Raw genomic sequence first — 25,849 nt, forward strand, 5'->3', positions numbered from 1 at the left:
AACCTAAATTCTCAGTTTTTCAGCATAATTTTACTCTAGCTCTATTAATCCATCTGGTAGACAAGGGTTACTCCTGGACCAAAGCAGTTTCCCACGCAGTTTTTAATTCAGGCCCTAATTTATTTTCTAATCAAAGCAATCATGACAGAAGACATATTTGGGTCCAGCATTTAATTGCACAGATGCATAAGTTTACTTGAAGATGAACAGTTATAAGCAGCCAATTCCTAGTAAGCCTCTCAGTTTCATTCTCTGAGGATAACAAAGAGGTAGCTAGTCTTAATTTGAAGGGACTGAGCGATGGAAGGACAGACCAGACCATAGCTAAGAGGTGGAACAAGGAAGCCCTGAACTAGACCACTTTGATGTGTCCTAGGACAAATTGCTGAACTGCCCTGCTCCTCATTCTCTTTGACTAATCAAGGAGATATTGTTTAAGTTGTTGTAATGATTAGAAGTATTGCTGATGAGTGCAAAGCCTGCCACATAGTACTTAGTGGCATTACACCAAAGCAAAATAGCTGTAAATCACAAAAGGGACACTGAAAATTAATGCAAACTACCTCAAGCACAATTCAAGAATTCTTGTTTTTAAACTTCTTTCTCTCCTTTTAGTCTCAAAAATGCCCTCTCACAAGATTACAAATAGAATTTCTTTCCCTCTTGGTTGTACCCTTTACAACTAACATTCTGATTTTTCTCCTTTATTGTCTAAGAAGTGTGAGCAAAGAGGAGACCATGTCAACCTTTCCTCTAAGTACTAGAAGAAAGAATGTCAGCACAAGAGAAATCTCACTTGTTGGCTAATTTTATTTTCCATATAATAGTCGAAAAAACAAAGGTGATCAAAAATATTCATTATGGTACTTATGCTTCTCCACACAAATTTGGAAATTTTTATTCAAAACTCAAAGAAAAGCTTCTATAAGTACCAGCCTCCATGTGCAAAATATAGTCTGTCTATAATTTGTCAAACTGCTTTCTGAAAGCAGAAGCTCTTGAACTCAAGGCTTTAAAAATGACTCTGGGATCCTGTCATCCATCACTTTAGCTTACTGGGCTGTCATAGCACACAAAGCCAGGAAAAGCAGGTGAATACAAAAGCAAGGCTGTTTCCTGGCCAAATTCTCTCAAAGGAAAACAACAATACAACATGTAGAAAGGTGCTAAAAAGTGGAGAGACTACTTCAAAGTAGCAATAGATCCAACAAGTCTCAGAATAATACACACCAAAACTCAAGACCCTAGTCTAATACCAAGAAGCAACCGTATCTCCCACTATTAACGAATGGTTTAAATATAAATCCTAAACAGATGCTAGGGACAGCCCAAAAAGTACTAGAACTCCATATGCTTTGGCAAAGTAGCAGCAAGAAGCTCAATGAACTATTATCAATAAAAACAGCAGGGACGAAAAAGGCAAGTCTGTAAGAGATAAAGAAAAAGAGGGTGGAGAGAGGGTGGCAGTATGCAGGTTATAAGAGGAAAAAAAGGTAGAAAGTGTGAGTTGCAAGAGCACCCTGCAAGTGGGAAGGAAAGGAAAGTACTGCACCAAAGTACTTGAGCAAAGACAGAAGCAAACGTAGCAAATCTCGTCAGAGTCTCTGGATCTTATATAGAACCTAGCATTTCTTTCTTTCCTCCAAAACATGCCCTTCTCCTAAGTTACGTGGGAAGTAGAATCGGAAATGACTCCTAATGACCTTTGTCTGCTGATACTCATGCCCTATGAAATCCCCTCTCCTAGAAGGGGCTAGACCTAGTGGGGCTAGACTCATGCCCTATGAAATCCCCTCTCCTAGAAGGGGCTAGACTCGCTTCTAAGGAATAACACAAGGAAAAAGTGAAGGGTTGAAGCTTTCAAGATGATGTTACAGAAAACTGACGTCCATTTTGCTTCCACTCCTCTCTTGCCCTGTTGCTCTCATCTCTCTTGCCTGCTCCCTTTGATGATGCTAACTGCTATGTTGTAAGCTGCCCTATAGAGGCCCATGTAGCAAGGAATCATGAGAGGTCACTGGACATCAATTAATTAGGAATTGAGGCCCTCAGTCCAACAACTTGTGAGGAACTTAATCCTAACATCAACATCAACCACATGAGTGAGCTTGGAGGCTGACCCTTCCCCAACTGAACTGATGGCTGCAGCTCCAGCTGAGATCTTGACTGCAGCTTGTGAAGGACCCTGAAATAGAGGGTCTTGTGAGCCCACGACTGGGTTCTTAATCGACAGAAACTGTGAGGCTTAAACACTGTGTTGTTCTGAGCCACTAAATTCTGGGGAAATGTGTTACGTAGCAATAGGTAGCTGATACAGTTGTGAATGCATGGGGGAGTTTTCTTATATTCAGAACACTTCTTTAAATAAGAGTTTGTTTTCAAGAAGCACTTCTTGTACCATTTCTAACACCTAAAATACAAGTACTTTTGAATTTGGAAAAATTACATCATTCCATTTCATGTTCTTCTCTATTTTGTCTTATAGCCTTTCTGTATTAAAAAGATGACTGGCTTTTTAATTTATGCAAAATTAAATCAATTTAGATATAAGCTTACTGAGAATTAATAGCAATCGCATACATATTCAAGACTCAACTGAAATAAAGACATTACTGTTCAAATCTGATCATATTAAAAGAAGCAATACTCTAACCTACTGAATTATAAAAACAAAGTGATTTGAGTATCCAATTGTTATTTCAAATCTAACAGCAACCTTTCTGGAGGTAACATCATCTAAAGCACTGGCTAAAACATTCTGGTTCGCCAACCCATTGGCATAAATGCCAGAAGTTATCAAACCTTCACTTAAGCCACACCTAAATGCAATCACCAAAAACCGAAATGCAACTAGTGGATGAAAAGATGGCTCATGCTTACTCCCATGAAGAACCTGGAATTACTGTTTTTGACAGGACAAAAAAGAACAGATCACAGCAGAGGTTTACAAAATTCACTTTAAAGAAAGATTAGGCAATAAGAGGATTAAAAGATTTGACTATTCTGAAGGAAGATAACAGAATAGAAACTGGTCCAACAAAAGCAAAGGAGACTCTGGGAGTCAGATGCAGGCAGTATCCAGTTGGTACGTGGAGGGAGAGGGCATATGATGCACAAACAAGAACCTAGCATTTCTAGGTTCTTTAAAAAGCAATCACTGTATCAGGCTAGATAGTAGCTTGATTACAGTAGCCACTAAAACCATCCAAGTAACTTCCCTGACTCAGGCTCTGCTTACCAAGCAAACTTCTAATAAGCTGACTTCCTCCTGTAACCAAGCATGCTGATTACTGAATGCAATTATCCTATCCACTTCAGAGTTATTTCTCCTTATAAATTAATAAACTGCATTACGGTTTTTATACATTAGTCTCCTATGGCTCTGGTTGGGGAAGGAGGGGTTCATCCCATAATCCTATCATCTTTGAATTAGCAATCAAAGTCCCTTTCATGACCTGCTAAACAGAACCAGGGCTTGGGAGATCCTACATCCTCCCCCGCAATACAACAGATCTTGAACTCTTCCTTGTATTATCCCATTAAATAGGATTCCTAACTACCCCTCTAATAGCATCTGCTCTCAAATCTTTGAGAGAAAAACACATACATTATTATCCCAGCTTGAACCATAGGTTTGTAAAAGAAAAGACTTAAGGAAAGCAAAGAAATCAAGTATGCTTATTCATGAGTCTTCTGGAAAACAAAACAGAAATCAAGCATCAATTTACAAACAATGTTATCCACTTACTTGGAAAACTTCTAAATTTCGTTTGGAAACACCTTTTTTACTGTATCATCTAACAAAATAGAATACACAAAGCCACACTTGCACAACCAATCATCACATTAGCCCCTACTAAGAGAGCTCTTTAAACAGAGGTAGAGACAATAAGGGGCTGAGAATGTCAAGAACCTCTAGGATTCTTATTTTAAGAACCGATACAGTGGTAAAGCACATGTAAGTGCTCTGCAATCATTTTTTTTACATACCAACTGCGTGAATTTAACCCCTCTACCCTCAGCTTTCTCGCCTATAAAATGAACTGTTAGGGAGGGACATTAAATAAGATAGTGTGTAAAGAAGTACAATGAACCACTCAAAGAATTACCTGCTATTATTATTTAAGAACAAATAACCAACAGACTTCACAAAAGTAATGGCCAACCAATGAAATGCTCCCATGCACTCGGCTAGCAGATGTAAGCACAGTATCACCTAGCCCACTCCAGTATAAATCCCATAAAATTAAGAGCCCTAAGAAAACAGCACAAGAAGAACCATGACTACAACTTTGCGGAAACTAAGGAGCAGGATGATTATTTAGGACTGGGCTTGTCTGGCCATACCATCACGAATATTTGCATAGAGAAGTATCAATGAGGTTTTCTGCTGGTCAACACTAAGCACATTCTGCAACAAGTACTCTGTACTAAAGAAGAATAAAATATTAGGTAACTGCTTACACACTCAATACAGGCTGCACAGAGCAGTCTCTCAGAGCAGAAATATGGCTTCTTAAGGAGTCCTAGTCACGGGAATGCTACAGCCCTGCAGGCATGAACTAGTTTGGTCATGTTATCTGGAAATGCAAACTTCCAACACAAGTTTAGTTTCACTGGAATGTAGCCAATGCTCAAGTCAAATACCTGATATTTTAACTAGCTGGTAAGATATAGCCCCTCCCTCTATATTTTTAAATCTCATAGTAATTATCTCATTACATTAAAAGAATCTGACATTAACTCAGAAAAAAGACTGCTCAGGACTGACTGAAATAAAGTATTGGTTACCGCTGCCAGTCAAATGTTCTAGTCAGAGGTCTGATGTGTGAGAATTGTAAAATTTTCATAAAGCCCTTCTCAAAATCTTAATGCCCGAAGGGGATTTACCTAGCCCTCCATTCGATAAGAGGGTAGCTGTGAAATCAATTGAGTATACAATGCGCTTTCACACAAATACTATGAACTACACACACGTTATTATTGAAGTTTTAACAAGAATCAGATTAAATATTAAAAATATTAAACCAATTTAAAGAAAAGGTACATCTATTCACTGTTACGACAATTTTTGGAAGTCTTTTTATGTAAGAAAATATATATATCAAGAGTCATGTTCATTCCTGAGAATTTATCTCAACAAAAGAGAAACAACAAAAAAGAAATCAAAAGAAAAACTCTACATTCAAAGTGTAAGAGCAAAAAAGTTGGGAGCAAACTAAATGTGCAATAAGGTAGCCGTAAATACAACAATGTAAGCTCATCCAAAAGAGTCATAATGACTATAAGTGATATTTATAAAATAACATTAGTCTACAGCCATGCTACCCTGAACAAGCCTGATCCCGTCTGATCTTGGAGGCTAAGCAGGGTCAGACCTGGTTAGTACTTGGATGGGAGACCACCTAGGAAGACCAGGTGCTGTAGGTGTAAAAAATAAAAATGTAAGAGACTGTAAACTGACAAGGTCCTTGTAATCTGTGAGGTCAATCAAGGGTTGCTTCATCTAAAAAAATTTTTTTTTAAAATAATATTAAATTTTAGAAGTAAAATATAGATGTAAAGACGACTGTTCCTCATGCACCCTTCCCTTTGAGTTCAAGATTGGAAAGAAAAATAAAAACTAAAATAGCTACTTGTGGGGTAGTGGGTTTATGGGTGACTTGTTACAAAACACACTTTTATTATGATTTAGAACTGATTTTCTAATAAATAAAAATTTGATTAAGGTGGTACAGAATTCACTTCAAATAAATGTGTTTTCTCTTTAGCAGACACATTTCGCATCAACATAATTTTAAAGTGACAATTTAGTGGCGATTTTAAAAGGAGAACTTACACCATATGCTTCAAGTATTTTTAAGGAAGCAAATAACATGCAATCCACTTTGAAAACTGTAGCTTAAATAAAAAATGTTAAAAATGTTCAATAGTTTAATCTCAAGCCAGTTATTTAAATTAAAAATAAGTATATAAACAAAAAGACTGTGTTTTAATTTTCGTCTTCTCTTTCGATTTAAATAATATTATCTAAATTATCACTTCCCGTTTGTACATCTACAAATAAGGAACTGCCCTGCCTTCTTTTTAAGTGGTTACTCAATACTTAATATGTAAAGGTTTTTAAATGCTACAACATTTTTGTTCTATTTAATTCAAAACACAAAAAAACTAAGAGTCAACATTTGCTATAATTTTTTCGCATTTCTCTCCTAGGCAGCAACATAACCTGGCATCTAGTAATTACTGCTCAAAATTTTTAGCTTACATGGCAAGATGGTTACTACTGAAAAAGAGTCCATATTAATGGTCTCTTAACTAAATATCTTTTGGTTGAAATCTAATATATTCCCCTAAAAAAAAGGTTTTTTGCCTAATTATAATTATACAGTATATAAAATTAACAGATTTTCAAGAAATATTTTCCAGGGCTATTAAGTATTTTTCATAAGCATTGTTAATAGTTGTATCTAATGTCCTTTAATAACATTTCCACAAACAAAGATGAAATCAAATAAATCACTTAGGCTTGACCAATATGAGGTAATATGATCTCTCCCACATTTAGAAAACCAATACTGATTTTCTGGCCACTGAAAAAAAGTTTCAGCACAAGTACTCACTGATGTCAAACAGTACAGTATTACTTAAACAGTATTACTTGCACAGCCTGCATTAGCCACTACTGGAAATAAGGAAAGTAGTAAGACTTCTCTGCCCTGAAAGAAAAGATTAGGGAGAGGGAGGAGGACCTGCGAATCAAACAGATACACTTACAAAGCATTTTAAGGTAAGCACACTAATAGTGGGGTATAGATCCTTAAACTTCACAATCTACTACAGATGAAGGAAGGAACAATAACCTGGGATAGGACCAGTGAAGGAATGCCTTAAAGGAGGCGAGGAGTAGAGAAAGAGAGGACAGTGGAAAGGACTTTCTACAAAGAGCAAAGGTAGAAATGAAAGCAAGTAGGGCGGGTGCCTACCAACAAAAAAGGAGCCTGGCATTAACATAAGGAAGGAGTAAGGAGAGGGTGAAAAAGCACAACTAGTCCAGTTGCCAGGGAGGTTTTATGGAGCACCTAAACCAACCGGCAGAAACAGGGAGTATCAATTAATTTTAAAAGATTAATCTGACATTCCTCCATAAAATGGGATGAGAGAAAGCAAATGGATGCTAGGAGGCTAAGCAAAGAGATCACTGCAGTAATCTAGGCAAGAAATGTTAAGAGAAAGGACTCGTGGGAATGGGGGCAAGGAAAGTACAAACTGCTGCTCAGATGCCCCTGTTTTCAAAGCATTTTTTAAAAAGCTATCTAATTTCAAAAGAGAAGGGTCATAAGCCCATCATGATGATCATGAATGAAGCCACTAAGGCAGTCTATCACTGAAGTTCTTTTAATCAGAGATCTATTCTACAGAGCCAACTGAATGCAAAGGCTAGATGAAATCAGGATCCAAGTATATAAGAATATCATATTGCAAGTTTAAATGTACAGGTTCAGTGGGTAAAGTTGTATGACTGTCCTGAAATCCACTGTGGGTTGCTGGGGAACAGTAAGAAAGAGCAAAAAAGCAAACAGAGATAAGAAAAATTTGGTAGCTCTTAAATTTTGGGAGAACCACAGATTAGAACTGCAAACAGTTTTCCAACTGCTGATTACTGTTAAAATGTACTCCCTTCCAAAGGAGCATAGGGCACACTGTTAACTTCATCCTTGAAAAGAAACACACAAAAGACACCGTATTTTCATGAAGCATGTCCTTCAAAAAAACTTGGAGATACTGTTAGCACTTCAATCTCCACGTTATTTTACAATAAACTAACCTAGGGCAAGCTCCGCAGTAATAATCCTTTCTCCACTGCACATACTCTCTTGAATCCACTGAAAGTAATGTTTTCTCTATACCTTCCCACTTCTAGTTACTGTAACAGAGCCAAAAGAAACTTTTCTCTGCTATCTTCATAAAACTTGACAGACTGCAGTATATTCAGAAAATGAAGAAATAACCAGGGTGACCTGGGCTTTTCTGCAAGACATAGAATGTAAAAAAAAAAAAAGAGGACTGTGTTACCTCTGCAAGTTATCTATAAATAAGGTTACTTATTTTTATTTATGTATAAACTACATGGTTTGATCTGTAACATAACCACATTCATTACATCTAGACTTTAATAATAATTTAAATTACTCTTGCAATAGTATCTGAGAGCTCAGTGTGCAAAAGATAAGCCTCCAGATCACTTAGGAAACCTGTAAAGTTCATGAATAAAACCATGAAAACATCTAGATTGCTTCAGGACCTACCCCCACCCCCACCCCCATATCCTCAAAGAAGGAAACAAATAGCTCAAAACTGAGAGAGGAGATGGGACCAAATACTCAAACCCACCCCCCACACCAAGTCAGCCTCGGGGTATTTTTAATCATTAACTTGACAAGACAAGGACCTCAGTGTGCCAGATATGGACAAGTTCCCTTTTTCATGAATTCCAGATGCATATTTCATAGGTATGGCTACTACGTTTATAAGCAAGACCAACAGAGAAATTAAACTACTTCCTCTATATGCTTTGTTATGAAACTACAGAATGCATTAATTAATCAAGACAATGAATTAAACTTTGGTGTTCTGATTCCTCATCTGTAAAATAAGAGTAAACAAGAATTATGTACAACACAGTTTAATACACACTTAAACAAGAAATATAACAAAAGTCATTTCAGTTTTCTAAATACCATTATGTCTAGTTGTATATATATGAGGATATTTCCATGTCCCAGCAGATGGCCCAGAGAAAGTGTCCCATTGATCTGGTTACGACTATATTAAACAAAAGATCCTTTATAATAAATGCCTTTATATCAGATTCAACTTGGATAACAGCACTGCTAATTTACTATTCATCTTATGTACTCCTTGCAAAAGTAATTATCTAATAGTTTAAAAATATAAAAATTTGCAGAGGTTGAATAAATGCTTTTCAGTTGTATCTGTTCCTCATCCTCCCCTTCACACCCCCACATCCCTGAGGGTGGAAAAGTAATCTGAACAGAGAATACCGGCAATAAATATTTCTTGAACTGTGGTCCCTTGGGGGAGGGCGATACCATCTCACAAAGAAAATAAAAAGGAATCAATGCTTAGAAAAAGATATTTACTGGTATAAGATTCATGCAAAATAATATATTAGGCAGCTATTGTCTACAAATACCTTATTAGCTGACATCCCTGCCCTCGACTAATTTATGTGCAAGGAAATAGAAAACATTTACACAAATCACTATATAGAAAATAAATTAGGGTCATATAAATGATACAAATAACTTGCTACCTGAATTCCCTTCCATTGTTTCTCATTGATGAGAGCAAGAAAGCTTTGGATTTTGAATTATGGGTAGATTCTGGACATACAGAAATCAACAACAGAAAAACTCAGGATTTGGACTGATAGAGACTGGGTTCAAATAGCTTGCTCATGATCATGTTAACTTCTCTAGTCTCTTTTGCCTGGCCTATAAAAAGGACATTGTAATATTGTAGAACCACTGTGAAGACTGTAATGGATATGAAGTGATTAGCACAGAACCTGGAAAACCACATATACTCAATACACCACAGCTATTATTATTTCTGAGCCTAATGAAATAGAACTTGAAGTGAATCCACATCATGACATTTACGACCTTAGCAGGAAGTCACTTAACCTTAGGACCCATTTTACTCAAGTAAAAAAATGGTATTGATATTTCTCAAAAACCTGTTGGGAGATTCACATAGGTAATGAAACCAATGCCAAAGTGTTAATGTAATATTGTAGTTATTTAGTTGGATTATCCTCAAATACAGCATACTGATGTGGGTGAAAAGAATAATATTTCAGCCAAAGGAACATAAAAGGGAGAAATTAAATGGAGACAGATTAAGCACTACGTAGACTGGATCAGCTATACCTTACTGCACTCAAACATTCGAAGACTGCTCAACATACACGATGGTACGTCTGCCTATTCTTTCCAGTGCAGGACAGAAGGCAGATATTGGAATGAATGGAGTTTCACACAGGTCTCAAAGGGACCGGACAGAAGTGAGAAGCAGGTTCCAAATGACACGTGCGTCCACATTCTCAGGATTAAAAGACACCTTCTTCTAATCTTGTTCCTCAAAATGCCCAAACCCAATCCCAAAACTATATGAGATCCCAGGAACTTTCCCAAACAAGAATCATGAAGAGGTCACTTCATCTCTAACCCACAGTCATTAATCTAATACAAGAACGTTAGTAACTAAGATCTCATTCTTCCAGTTCACTTGGCCTACCTTAGCCAACTACATTTTCTCTAAAGGAAACATTTCATTTTAACAGCAAGATGTCAAAAATCCACAAAAACTGAAGGCATTAATAAAAAGTTATGGAACTAGGTAGCTTTCACCATTCCTATCTGTACTCAAAAGCTACATTTTGGGGGAAAAAAGGGATCTTACACTACTTTGTCACAGCTTTTTATATTAATACACCACAAGGAAACATTAATTTTTCCTTCCTTCTGCAAGAAAGGCTGCATGATCTTGCTGGCAGGCAATATTTCTCCTTTCCAAATCCAATCCATTTTGAAGTCAAATGAGTTACTATTATGGGATCCTAACTTCAAGGAACTGCCAGTGTGGGGTAGCCCTTCTAGGATTGGGGATCCTAAAAGTACTTTTAGCTACCCGAAAGCCTCCAATCCTATGAGCCATTATGTTTGCCATGATGGAAAGATGTGGAAAATAATTTTTAACAGACTTGGTAGCCGCATTAAGCCCCCACTTGCTCTAACTTCAGAATTACCAACCCATGAGCCCTGAAGGACAGATGCTTCAACGTCTCAGACAGCTGTAGATCGGGAAATGAGTCACTTAGAGAACCCAATGAAAAGTTACAAAACCTCTAAAGAACGAAGAGGAAGTCATTCTAAAAACACATTTTTTAGATGCCCTCTGGAATATCCTAGAAAAAGAACTAATCCTATTTTCTATATTTTTAAAGATAGAATTATGAGAAAATTGTGAGAATCTTAGATTTGAAAGGGTCCTGAGAAACCATCTAGTCCTACTTTGTCTTACAAATGGAAAAAAGCAAAGTCCAAAGAAGATGAATGTCTGAGCCAAGACTGGAAGCTGTGGCTTCAGAGGTCTGGTCCAATGAGATCTCTCTCACCGAGTTATACCTTTCTTTGGATTTCCAGCTCTTCAAATCACTATCAAATTCTTCTGTCTACAAGCCATTCATTCTGCTGTCTCACACTAATGGATAGAATTCCTATGTAGCAAATAATGAGAACCTGCAGCTATATCTTAAATATATCTCACCTTATTCTTATTTCCAGGGAACATGTTAGGATTCATTATTACTCCATATACAGGAACACTTTCCAGATTCCCTTCCTCAGTTTTACAAACCTATTACCAAGGGTAAGTTTTTCTATGCTTCAGTTTAATACAAAGACCAAGGGCCAAATATCTAAATACATCATTTTTTCCAGAAATAATCACTACTATCTTTAACATTTCTGAAAGCTGTCAAGTTTACCACATGTAAAACATTAAACAATCTTGAAAAGAATAAAGGTTTTTAAAAGTTAGAAAACCAATTAGGCAGAATAAAGTACCTTTTCTGTCAAAGGCTCTCAAAGTACTTTACAATTAGAACCACTCTCCTCTTTGCAAATCCATCCTTTTCAGAACATGAACAATAATGATACAACCCTCCTACAGGTGGGGCAAATAAGCTATGCAAGTTCATGAATAAAACCAATGCAGAAACACCTCAAAGCCCAAGGTTAGCGAGCCTTCCTCAGTACTACAGTGATACATTCTGGAATACTCAACTGACTCATCTTTTCATATGTAAATACAAAGCTGTTGGAATATGTGCCTTGAAACTTTTTCAGAACTTTTGACTTTTTAGTTGAGTGAAAGAGGCTAGCAAGCAGTGGATGAAATAATTGAAAATAATTCGTGGCCCTAATCCTAGGACATTTTCCTATCTTACTTTTTAAGTTGACTTTCTAGAACAGAGGGCTAAGAACTGTACTTCACTCAACCAGCAAGGTTTGAAAATGATGTTTTAAGAAGCCACTTCTTTGGCAAGATTTCTAAATCTTGCAAAGTGACACCAAGAGTCTAGCAGTGGCTTTGATCAAAAAAAAAAAAAAAAAAAACCAAGCAGCTCGAACTTTATCAGGAGATTACCTTGTAATGGAGTCGATTCTCTTTGACTTCAAAGGATTAAAAAAAAAAAAAGATTCATACATTCTTGAACATAGGTATTGTTTGCCTAATGAGGGTGTCTCTCCCTCTCTCCTCCACCCCACACACATAAAATAACTGCAGCAGAAAGCCTGTCTGGCTTAGAAGTCCATGCAATTACTTGAAATTTTAGTGTTTATATGGGTAAAGACTATATATATATACATATCACCTCCCAGAGATGTTTCAGTGCCTAAAAAAAGGAATTTAATGAAGTTAAACTAAGTAGACACTGTGCTTTTTAAATTTTATTATAAAAGCTTATCTTCTTCATTTCTCTTCTGTGCCAATCTCTCTTTTTTCACTGCAAAAAACATTCTCCCAACCTGTACCTATGCAAATTCTGACTAAACTATGAGACATTTCCCAAGTGTCATACCTTCTCCATAAAAGTAATCAACAACCTAGTCCTGCCAATACTGATCACCCTCTTCGCCGTACATGGAAAAACTGTACACTGTTTCTGTTGTCATATGTATTAACTGTTTCTTCAACTAGCTATAGAGTTCCTTGAGGACAGAAACTTTATTTCATACTTAGTTTGTCCCCTTTGTGCCTAGACACTGGGTTATGCTTTCAAAGAATAACTTCAGTATCTGTATTTTGGGAGGGAAGTGTACTTAAGCATTTTTTTAATCCTCTCTCAAAATCAATTTTTATACAGCTTACTAAAATCAGGTCTTTACTGTCAATTATTTTACAAGTATTGGCTTCATTTATCCTAAGGGCACACGCTTTGAAGAAGAAGCCAGGTCAGAAGCCCAGCTCCACCACTTACTATGTGATCCTGGGCAAATTCATTCATTTCTCTCAGCCTTTTTCCTTATCTACATAATAGCACCATCCTCATGTAACTGATGAGATAATGTGTGCAAACCCCTTATCATTTGCCTAATAGATAGTTGACAAATGATAATTGTTATTACTTTGTGAATAAATAATGAGGAAAGAAGGAAGTGTCAAACTGCATTACTGTTAGAAAGCATTTTTAGTTATTTACTGTGCTTACATACAGGTCTGAGAAATTATATACATATATCAAAAAATATCATTTCTAACAAAAATAGGAGGGTGAGGTTTAGAGACCTTGAGGGGGGGAGGCATATTTGGAAGAAAAATTGATTTTAAAAATGCTTTTGTTAAGTTGTCATTTAAATAAAACTCACTTTCTATTCAATTCTGTTCACTGTTCTTCAATTAGAATTGTCTTTCGAGATAATGACGTGTTCCTTACAAAACAGTAACAGGGCATTATTTTTATTTTGTGTAATTAATTTTAAAATCCTGTGATTAGATTTTTGGTGGCATGGACCAGGTTAGAATTACAGGAGTGAGGAAGAAGATAAACATGGTTTCCCCATCTATACTTAATCTCAGACATATCTGTTAACTTTCGGTTTAAACTTTATTACAGAAGTTAATTTAGAAAATCTTTTACCCAATAACCCTATAGGTTTACTGATGTGCACTGTTGCAATGATATTAGGCAAGCACAGGAAACACAAAGATACCTATCAATCTTCCCTTAAAGCTCTGGAGTAGAAGCAAGAACAGACCGAAAACCCATGAACCGAAGATGATCGGACTCTGGATTCCAACCACAAGATGATTCAGTAAAGTTGGAAATAAAATCTTCCTACAAAGGAAGCAAGAATCTCGGGACCAAAATACCAAGAGTTTATTTAATATCTAACCACAAAGGCAGTCAACGAATATTTGCTATAAATCAGGAAATGAATTATCTTAATTTTGAATTCTCAGAACCTAGCACAGTGCCTGGATCAAAGAATAGTGGCTAAATCAAGGAACAAATGTATTTAATGAATGCTATCAAAAAGAATCCAGAATATAGCTATTCTCCACTTAAAACATAAAAATAGATGTGGGAAATTTTAAGTATTAGATACACAAAAAAATAAAACAAGAAAAAACCTAAGGTTACTCTCCAGAACAAGAGAATCACGAGGAAATGCCCCCAATTCATGAACCTGTGACATCTTCGGCAATTAATTCAAACTAATACATTCTTATTGTCAACAAGAATAAACAGGAGTCAGCTGTACTTTATACTCTCCTTTCTTCTCTATCAATATAATGAATGATAGCAAATTTTGTTTTTGCAAATCTTAAACATTACAAACAAACCAAAATTCTTGTTTCTGAATTCCATGTACAAAAGGGATGACTGGTTCATGCCTCTACCTCCTGGAATTCTTTCACCATAAACCTAATTTCTTTGCAATGGAGCTTTAAACAACTTCCTCAAACATGGCACTACTCTAAAAATAGTTTATTAACATATTCTGATCAGCAACCAATCTAAGACTCCCTTCCACTGCAAACAAATCTCAGAACTGGAAAATGAGGCAAAGGTAAGGACATCTGATACATACATAATGAAAATATTCTGTGAAATTTTAACACCTCAATTTACAACTGACTGGTTTATATAATATTCAGTAATTTATGTTCATATTTTGGTTGTTTTGTTTTGTTTTTAAGACATTAGGCTAAGGTTAACATTCTTATAATGAGAGCATTCTGGCAAAATCCTGCAATTTTCCATTTCTATCATGAGGATGGCAACAAGGAAAAGCAAGCACGTACTTCTGAAAGACTAGATTCGGACACATCTGATGAAAGACAGCTCCAACCTTCCCTGAAAAATAGGCCCACTTTTCTGACACAAGTTTACTTACCTCTCCCATCGCTCTTCCTTCCAGAGCAAGTGCTTGAAAATCATGATTCAGTTCATCCATAGAACGTACCTATTGTTCAAGAACAGAAGAGGAAAAAAAAGTTTCGAGTTAGCATCTTGAATTTTATATACACATTAAACACAACTGAAAAGCATTTCCATGTTGACTTTCAGATAAGACAATAACAATTTTCAAGTGACTCAGGTTAAACATTCACTTACCTTTAACCATCAGGGTTCAGCAATGACCCCTCTGCTTTCTCCCCTCCCATTCCCTTGTTTTCAAAACATGAAAAACATATAATCCAGAAAAAGAAAAGGCAAATTCTATCACAAGAATTGTTAGCTATTTTTCATACATTTTAACTTAATATGTAAAGACCAACATGCTGAAGGGCAATGATGCATAAAGATGATTATGTTACCTAAACTAAACCTGGCTACTGAGTCAAAGCCCACAGTGTTTGTCCCCAACTATGTATGCACAAATTAGGAGACTCATTTAATCCAACCCAGTATTTCTTCGAGACACTTCAGGGAAAGGTGTTACAAACTATATAACGGAGTACCCCAACATTTCTCCATACTAAAAGATCTCTGGAGGCTCCTAGAATCTCAAAATCAGGAGAAAAAAATAGCACATACCACAAAAATTCCTTCAAACTTTATCTATCATTAAATGTACTACCCTCATCATAATAATCTTTCTAGGTGTCAATGAACTCATCTCCAATGTCATTACTACAAGGCAATGTTAAGATCAAGGATGAAGTGTGAAAGATTATTCAAAACAATCATAATTCAAAAAGGCTTTGTTGCCAATAGCCTGCTAGTCCTCTCAGTTATGAGCAGCAAGCCACCTCTGCAGCCTTAGGCTAGAGTACAGTTTCTTGTTTACTCAGGGGATAGGTTATTCTGCCTCCCTGAGAAAGACCTCTGATTGCCCGAAGCAGGGTCTCTCAAACCCCCTCATCTGATCTTCACTACCTCCCAAGTGTATAATTTCTAGCAGTGGGTAAACAAAAAGGTCAAGCTAGAGCCAGGCAGAGAGAAGAAAGACTATAAAGAGCATGGACCAAAATATAGCTACAGGAACCAATTTAAGGATTTTATTAACATGATGCCTGTTTATCACCCAATGATTTTAATTTAACTGAACTGATACCACATAGAAATACAGTTACACTGTTTTAAATTACATAATTTCAAAACTCAGAGATGATACTATGCTACAAATGACACACTGTGTCACTAAGATGTAACAGCTTTGGGATGCTAGCTAAAAATGTAAATTTATAAAATTCAAAATGAAGTTAAAATTCAGCCTATGAGAACAAAGACATAGGAGACAAGCCTTGTTATTGTGGTAAAAGTTTGAAAAGGCCTTGAAACAGAAGGTATGATCACACTGTAAGGAATTTTGGTAAGCATTTTGAATAAGTTCCTAAACTGTAAAAATAATGGGGAGTATAAGACTGGAAACTAAGGAATTTTGGTAAGCATTTTGAATAAGTTCCTAAACTGTAAAATAATGGGGGGAGTATGTTGACTGGAAACCCGACACGTGTTAGATGAAATCATTTCGGGTCTTCAGGTCACCGTTAACATTTACAAAGCACGTAAATCAAATGCATGCAGCTCCATATCTAGCTCTTTCTGTGGAATCTAATCATACATTTAACTGGAACTAGGCCATTTCTTAAAAATCCAAAAATCTACAAATAGTTTTAACCAAGAATGTTGGAAATTCTATTTATGTATCCCAAGGAAAATGTAGGAGTCGTTAGAAAAGACAGAACATGTAATATACATATTTATGTAATAATTATCACAACAATCCCCATTTAAGAAATTAGAAAACTGAGCCTCAGAGAAATGACTTCCTGACCATTGTTAAGTAAGGAAGAGCACTTAAATAGCACTGCTAGCATCTAAATTCACATCTTCCAATTTAAAAAGCAATGTCCTTTCTACATAGCCAAGCTACCTCCATGGTAGCTGCAAGAAGTTTCCATCCCCAAATAAAAGTGCCTTCTGTTTCTGCTGTGGACTTTGATGAGTATGCTCTCTTGGACTTGCCTTTGCTTTCCATGGTCTCCTCCCCCTACCTTCAAAATTGTCCACCTTCCACTTGTCGCAATTTCCACTCTTTTCTATTCTATCTTCCCACCCCCATCATTCCCTCTCACCGCTTATTAGCTCACTCACTCACTCACTCACTCTCTCAGGTCTCTCTCACTCTTTAGCTCTCCCTTTACCTCCTCCAGCCCTCTCTCTTTCAAGGTGTCTCCTGCCTCACCTACAGGATGAAACACTTTTCCTCCTACCTCTATATACTTCTTTCTTACCTCCTGTAGACAACTGTTAAGAAAGTAATCTCACTTTATGAAGTTTTCTTTGCTAGTCCAGAAACTCCATTTTAAACCATTTGCCCATAATTGACTAGACTAGATAAACCAAATTATTCTCACAAAACTGTTCTTAACTAGTCAGGAACTTATTGTTTAAAATGGGAGCTGTACCTGGTATGGTCATCGAAACCAGGCAGACTCTCCAGACAAAATTCTTCCTAGGAAAAAAAACTAATGATCAGAAGAAGATGCTCAGGAATCAAGAGAAATCAAAAAATGAAGACAGAGGATTGTAAGAAATATTTTAGGCAGGTAACAAAGAAGCCTTTTCTATCATAGAAAAGCTGGCTGTAAATTAAAATCAGAGTAAATGCTCCATCAAGACAGAACAATCTTTTCAAGTTCTTGTACTCAAACTCTCCTTTCCCTAGAATTCAATTTGAGTGACCGGTTAATGTTTCTAGTACTACTTATTAATTCCTTCACTTTTACTTAACGTCCCTAAGACTCTCTTCCTTCCACTAACTTAGTGGTCCCTAACCTTTCTGGCACCAGAGACAGGTGCTCCTATGAGAATCTAATGCTTGATGATCTGAGGTGGAGCTGAGGCGGTGATGCTAGCGCTGGGAAGCGGCTGCAAATAAATACACATGAAGCTTCACTTGCCTGCCGCTCACCTCCTGCTGTGCGGCCCTGTTCCTAAAAGGCCAAGGACTGGTAGCAGTCCGCAGCCCTGCACTAACTGATCGTAACTATCACCTTTGGTTTCACTTAATTACTTCTTATTTTTCTTTTTGGGCTACTTGCCAGTAATATGTAACTTTCTCATGCCAGTCCAGGACTTTACTGCTGCCCCTCCCCAAAGGCATCCTCTCGCACTCTCTTTACTAAAGAGGCAAAGCAAGATGACCACATCGGTGCCTGACCTACTTCTATATTCCTCTTCATCCTATCCAAGGATACCATCGACATACGTGATGACCTATGCTTCAGTGTTTTCCCTCCATTTCCCAGATCCCAGAACTTTCTTTTGTCTCAACACTTGCCTTTCTCCTAAGAGGAATTCTGTCCTAACATAATTTGCTAACATAATTTAGCAAATTAAATTAGTATTTTAACACACTGGAAGTTATAAAATCAAAACTGATAAACCCAGAACTACACACCACATTTGGAAAATGAAAAACAAAGCAAAAGCATCACTTTACAAATCTTCGAGAATCATATTCTAGTGCCTGCACTATCCAACACCGCTTGAGAAGCCCTACTTATACCCAGTGTCCCATACACTAACAGAATCAACAGTGAATAATATACACTTCACTGTTTCCTCATCTGTAAAACTGAGATAACATCGGCTACTTTTCAAGTTCATTATTATTACAAGACAAAATATCCAATTTAGTAGGCACTTATTCAGCTGTATCTACCTCACAGATTATTCTCTTTAAGTTACTGAAATGCTTCCTTCACACATTCATCTCTTTTTCTTTCTCTGCCCTCAGTACAGGGCATGTTTCCTTCATTCCTGGCAGAGGGGGAGGAGAGGAGGCTCTCCCTATTTCAGCATTTCCATAATCAGTATGTTAGAAGGACCTACATATCATGTGAACATCTAACTTAATTTCTAAAACTAAGCATTTAAAAGTCATTCCATTTTTCTCTCTTAATTCCCAGCTAAATCAGTCCTGAGGAACTTCCGTTCTCTATTCTCATCCATTCAGAAACTTAAAAAAAAAATTATCACTGGCTCCAAGCCCATGTTCTTTCACTTTCACATTAAAAATCCCAGTAAAGTCACCTTCTAAAATTTCTTCACTCCTTGATTTCCATACCACTATGGTCTCCTGATTTTCCTATTTATTTAGATTTTTGTCTTTTTGCCAGCCAATACTGCCGTCAAAGAAAAAAAAAATGAAACAGACTCAGGCAAGGGGAATCCAAATATAAAAAGTTAATGATCCAAATACTTTATAAATTACAATTTATCAGGTTTTCAAGCAGAATTATTGAACATTAAACCTCAACGAACAGAATAAAGCAGATACCATGGTAGACCACCTAGAATAAAAATCCAAAAAGATGAAATTTTTGATAGGATTCCGATTCAGTTCTTGGCCTTTCTTTGCTGGCATTACTGTCCTTGGATTACTGTCTCCTAACTGTTCACGGTGTATTTACAATAAATGTCCCTTTACTTGAGCCAGTTAGACCAGTTCTCTGTTGTTTGTTAACAAAAGAACCAAACTCAGACACAAGGGTAACACTTAGTAATTATTAAATCGCGCTGTAAATTTATATTTTAAAATACAGTCTCTCAGAGCTATATACGGTACTTAAATAAAATTCAACAAATCAACACTTTTTGATTACTTTCTGTAACAGACATGTTTTAAGATTCCTGCCTAGAAACGGCAACTTCATGATTCCCATCACCTCTGGCCACAAACACCAAAAGTAGTCCCCTAGTATCTGGTCAGAAACGATAAACTGACCAAATCAGATTCTTCTCTGAGCATTTGGGCCAGATAGATATGGAGAAATAAACTTCCTAAAGATTTGGCAGTTGTGGCTGTCATTCTGGGTCAAGTATAATCTGGTGAATAAGCAAAAGGTAATCAACATAAAGAGAAAAAATGTGCTGAAAAAGTAGAGACAAGAAACTATGGAACCTGTATGGGAACAGAAAGTCTCCCAGTGGCCAGGAGGCCCACGTATGTTATTTTCTGCTCTGGGGTTCAGACAGAATCCCTGGTGTTCTTTAATGTAATGCCCTGAATTTTGGCTAACTAGAATAGATTTCTATACCTTGAAACTAAAACCACCTTTATTGGAATATCTATTTCCTCAACCACTGAATCTAAATTATCAGGCACTTTCCTCCTCCACATCTACCCTTTGTTCTCCTGGAAGATTTGTTGCACAGGCAAGCCCACATCATGATGGTTCCATTTCACAAACATAGATCCAGAACAATATAAGCAGAAGAGCTGGTGCCAAGAACCATTACAGGAAGGAGATACCAGTGAGAAAAAGCCAGGCAAAAGCAGGAGAAATTTGAGCAATGAGAAGAGGAAATGGAATGTGAGAACTAAGCTGAATTTAGTCATTAAGGGGAAAAAACTTAATAAGTTTGTTCCACAGCATCTTCTGCTTCACTTAAATATTTGTATTATAAATAATAACAACACCTAATATTCACTGAGGTTTACTTTGTGCCAGACTCTGTCCTATATATTCTTTATATGCTTTATTATGATCTCTTTAATAGTCCTAACAATCTGAAAATGCAGGTACTATAAACCTATTTTGTAAGAAAAGCAAAAAGTTATTATATTGCTTAAATAAAATACAAATAAATCAGAATTCTTCTTTATTAGTGAATGAAAAAACAAAAAGCTACTCTTGGCTTAAGTGATCGTGAACTCTATAATATAATCTTATTTATGAATTTTCCATTCTTATTTATTCACTGTCAGTAACAACACTAAATACCAGCATTTGCTGAGTTTCAAGACACTGTAGTGCAAAATAGATATTATCCTATTTTACGTATTAGGAAACCAAGGTTCAGAGAAGTCAATCTGTCCGAAGTCATATAGCTGATAAAGATCAGAAGCAGAATTCAAATTCAGGTCTGTGTACCATTTACTACTTCTCTGCTCTTATCACAGGCAAGCATAAAAGCTCCAGCACATCTGGGTTAAATAAGTGTTCCAGAGAATGATTACAACGCTATTTTTATACCCTCTTCCAAGATACACAGTGAGGAAAATGAAGTCACCACCAACAGCCAGGATTGGGCTGTACTTCTTTTTTTGTAATTTTTTTTATCATTAAAATTGCTACTGCCTTTAGCAATTAAATAATATGAAAGTTACAGATTATTTAATGTGTTGGTGGCATTCTGCTAGGACAGTTAACAGACTCAGGTGATAAACTGTAATTAAGTAATCAAAACTGTTTTGCTACCAGACTACCAGAATATATACACCTCATGTAAGTGTTAGCACTTCCTAGATGTAAAAACAAAAAACAAACAAACAAAAAAACCCCCACAATTTAGAAGGTAAAAATAATAATTATATTTTCAAAGTCAGTTAATGAATGAATCTATGATACTAGTGATCTTTAAATACAGAAACCTCACAATTCCTGGTTCTGCCGGTCTTTTTCTTCTTAATTTCACCAATCGTGATCAAACTGAAACCAATAATGAGGGCAATGCCAATTTAACTAGAGATACTATTTAATGATATCAAAGAATAAAGAGTATAAAACTTAATGATAAGTCTTACCTCTGCTTGTCTAGAAACTTCTGTCTATAGCCATCTATCTGAATGGCATATTCCTGACTTCCAAAAGAATAAATTCCAAAAACATGAGACTCCTATACAACTCTACAAAAGGTCTTATTTACATCAAAAAAGTTATTTGCATATAGAGAACACATCAAAGGGTCTTCATTAGCAGTAAAAAGTTTCATTCTGAAATGCCAATCTCAACAGATGGCATACAGAAAAAGCAAAAAAAAGATGAATCATTTGGAATGTTCATCCAAAAGTTCTTAAATCAAGTTGTGGCAAATCTGTAAATATCGGGCTCTGTTCAAAAACTGAAATTGAATTTAATGTATTTGCCGTCAGTGGATTCAGGAACAATCTTACTAGCAGAGTATAAGAATTATATAAGTAATTTAAAGTAACAAATATTTGTTCCACAAATACACAGAATTGGCTTTTCCAAAGTTTTGCACAGGCAAGCCCAGTTCATGAAGGTTCCATTTCACAAACATAGATCCAGAACAATGTAAGTGAAAAAAGCCAGACATAAAAGGCCACATTAGAATTTTATGATTCCATGTATATGAAATATCCATAATAAACAAATCTAAAAAGACAAGAGTAGATTAGTCTTTGCCAAGGACTTGTGAAAGGGGGAAATATACAATGATTGAGTACTAGGGTTTCTTTTGAGAGTGCTGCTAAAAATGTTCTAGTTAGTTTGATGATTGCATAACACTATAAATACACTAAAAATCACCAAATTATAAACTTAAGGATGAATTTTACAGTAGGTAAATAATATCTCAATAAAGCTGTTACTTGAAAAATAGGAATTGGACAACTTTTTCTGTAACAGGCCAAATAACAAATAATATAGGCTTTTGCGGGCTACATATGGTCTTTATCATATATTCTTTGTTTTGTTCTTATTTTCAACTATTTAAAAAACTAAACATGCAACCACTATATCACTCAACAACTGTACTCCTGGACATTTATCACAGAGAAATGAAAACATATTCATACAAAAACCTGTACATGAATGTTCATAGCAGCTTTATTTGTAATAACCAAAAACTAGAATCAGCCCAGATGTTTTTCAACAGGTTAAACAAACTGTGGTACATCCACACCATAGCATACTACGCAGCAATAAAAAAGAACAAACTATTACATGCATTGACGTGGATAAGTCTCCAGGAAATTTTGCAGAGCAAAAGAGGACAATACCTGAAGGTATATACCGTATGATTCCATTTATATAACATTTTTCAAATGACAAAATTGTATAAATGGAGGATAGGATACATTAGTGGTTGGGAGGGAGACCCCACAACCTGGAAAAGGGAAAGTACGTATGGATCTAAAAGGGCTGCTCAAGAGTTCTTTGTGGTTTTAGAACTATTTAGTATTTTGATTGTGGTGGTAAATATACAAATCTACATGGGTGATGCAATTATATTGAATGTAATACACACACGCAATACACACAAATTAGTACAAGTAAAACTGGAGAAATCTGAGTAAGGTTGGGTACATTTTATCAATGTCGATATCCTAGCTGTGATGTTATAATACACAATGTTACCTGCAAAATGTTGCCTAAAAATGTCATACTGTAAAATGTTACCATTGGGAGAAATTGGGTAAAATGTACAAAGGATCTCTCTGTATTGTTAATCTTACGACTACATGAGAATCAACAATTAACTAAATCAAAATTTTAACTTAAAAAGATGATTGCTATAATAATGAAGATACAACTTAAAAATGATAGTTCCTGAACAAAAAAAAGAAAAGAAATCTAAAATCAAATATATAACCAAAGGAACATTTCTGAAGCTACAAAACTATGCAGATTAATGGGTCACACCCATACAGTTGGCAGATTTTGTAACTATCCCAGCAGGGAAAGTTGGAAGATTTTGTAAGTATTCCAGCAGGGAAAAAAAAAAATACAGTTTACCTTCAGTTCTATAAAACACTACACGCCAAAAACAGTAAGATCTTCTGTCCATGGCCCAAAGATTTTATCTCCTGACACAACTGTCTTTTGTGTGTAGAGGCTATAGAGCCACAATATAGAAAAGAGTAAAATGTTACCACATGCCATGAAATGAAAATGAATTAAAATTAAGCACACAAAATGGATAAACTGTCATACAACCACTGGGCAATAAAAAGAACCAATCTACTGTTATATACTAACACCACAGATTCTCAAATGCATTATGCTAAGTGAAAGAAACCAGATTCGAAAGCTACATACATTTACAGTACATGACATTTTGAAAAAGGCAAAACTACAGGGACAGAAAGAGATTAGTGGTTAACAGGGGCTGAGAATGGGGGTGAGGGGCTCCAGAGAATTTGGGGAAGCTTTAAAATTGTATTATAAACTTTATTGTGGGAGTTACAAGAATATGTATGTACTTGTCAAAACCTACAAAAGTGTATATACTAAAATAATGGTGAATTTTACTATATATAAATTATGGCTTAAAATGGGAAAAATTAATTACACAAGAGGTAGAATAATATTATAAAGGACTAATAGTATTTTCCCATTCCACCTTAAGTGAAGAATATAATACAAACTGTTAAGTATTAATAAACAAAAATATCCATTACTGTACCACCTACAACAGTAAAAATTTAGAAACCTAAATGATCAATATTAGGAAATATTATCAAAGAGAATTAGGCCATTAAATAGAATGGAATATCACATAACCTTAAAATTGTCTATGGAAATAGTCATTAGAAAATATTTTGATATGTTAGACCAAAAAGACAGAAAACTATAATCACAGAAATGTTTTTGTTTTATCTAAACTTGTTCCACAGAGGACTTAGAGTGATTTACAAAATCAAGTAACTTTAACTATTTAACTATTAAAAAAATTAAGGCAGAGGAAAAATGAGAAGAGCCTAGTTTATAAAATGTATGCAATTAAGTCCTATATACTTGCTAGAAATGTGCCATAAATTTAGCTTCGATCTCTCCAATGGTTAACCAAAACAGAAAAATAAATCAGTAAAAATTCATAATGTCCATCAGAATTTTTTAAAAAGCATGTTGCCTATATTTAAAAAATTAAAATTGGAAAAAAAATTTTTTTTAAAAAAAGCAAAGCTTAAGCAGCAATCATCCCTGTTATTAGGACCAAAGAGATGCTTTTCCTGTCTATATAATATGATCATTTATTTACATTTTTTAAAGTTTTGACTAAAAATACTAGATGGCTATCTAACAAAAGATAAACTAACAGTAGATTATCGTAGAGGCTGAATTACAGTTGGTGGGTGGTTGGCTGGTTTTAGGTTTGTTTCTTGGGTGTTTTTATTTTTATAATTTTTTAAATCGTCTATATTTTGCAAAATATTTATAGTGAGCATTTATTGATTTTAGAATTCAAAAATACCTACAAGTCATTATTTTTAATGGGAGGGGAAAACACATTTTATTTGATTTTTAAATCACTGTTTATGATATGCAGAATGAAATGAGGCCATGGAAAGAGTCCTTAATTCACATAATACTGAGAAGCAAAATTATCTTCACCAATAAAAATGACCCTTGCTTTATTTTAACATATTTGCAAAGCTGGTTGATACATTTTTAGAAGCAAAGGGAACAAACTGGTGTGTTAACAAAGGCAATCTATATTAATCTAATATTTCTTAGAGAAAGTTTCTCAAGTTGAACAGTACATTATCACTGTTACGACACAAACAGTTGGCAAAGGAAACATGAGCTTCCCCATCTAACAGGTCTTCGGCCAGAAGGCCTAGAAAATGTCTTCATCTATTTGGCAGCCCTGACACTCTCTCTCACTCCTCCTCCTTTTGACATTCTATTAGTTGTAGCATGAAAGAGAATAAGGAATTTTCAATGAGTAAGTCTATCCAGATAAATCACAGCAACATAATTAAGAGGGCAGCTACCAAAGCACATCAAATAGCTCATTCTGGGCTTTATCATCCTAAGACAGAACGTAATACATAAATCCAAAATAACATCTATGGGAGTATTTTGAGTTCCATCTTCTCTAAATTTTGTTTTAATGTACTAACTAAAATGATTCTTAACCAAGAGAAAGAACATTATGGAAAAGGCAGAGCTTAATAATCTTTTAAGCACTGATATATATTAATTTTTGTGGTTTAATTCTTTACAGAATCCCACCTGATGTTATAGAAATAGTAAACTTTCATTT

At 35.6% G+C, this 25,849-nt stretch overlaps 1 protein-coding gene and 1 pseudogene across 17 annotated transcripts in view; one reads left to right on the forward strand and one right to left on the reverse strand.

The window, feature by feature from the left end:
• The window catches only part of PUM1 (pumilio RNA binding family member 1), a 103,881-nt gene that overhangs the window by 68,283 nt on the left and 9,749 nt on the right, over window positions 1–25,849 (reverse strand). For all 17 annotated transcript variants that reach the window (XM_039858674.1, XM_039858673.1, XM_039858664.1 and 14 more), the window contains exon 2: window positions 14,994–15,062. In XM_039858674.1, the coding sequence (XP_039714608.1) occupies window positions 14,994–15,062 (69 nt within the window). The remainder of the gene's footprint in view (window positions 1–14,993; window positions 15,063–25,849) is intronic.
• Window positions 5,312–5,430, forward strand: LOC120599628 (uncharacterized; annotated as a pseudogene).

This window comes from Pteropus medius, unplaced genomic scaffold (genome assembly GCF_902729225.1).
Source record: "Pteropus medius unplaced genomic scaffold, Ma_sr-lr_union100, whole genome shotgun sequence".
Taxonomy (NCBI): Eukaryota; Metazoa; Chordata; class Mammalia; order Chiroptera; family Pteropodidae; genus Pteropus; species Pteropus medius.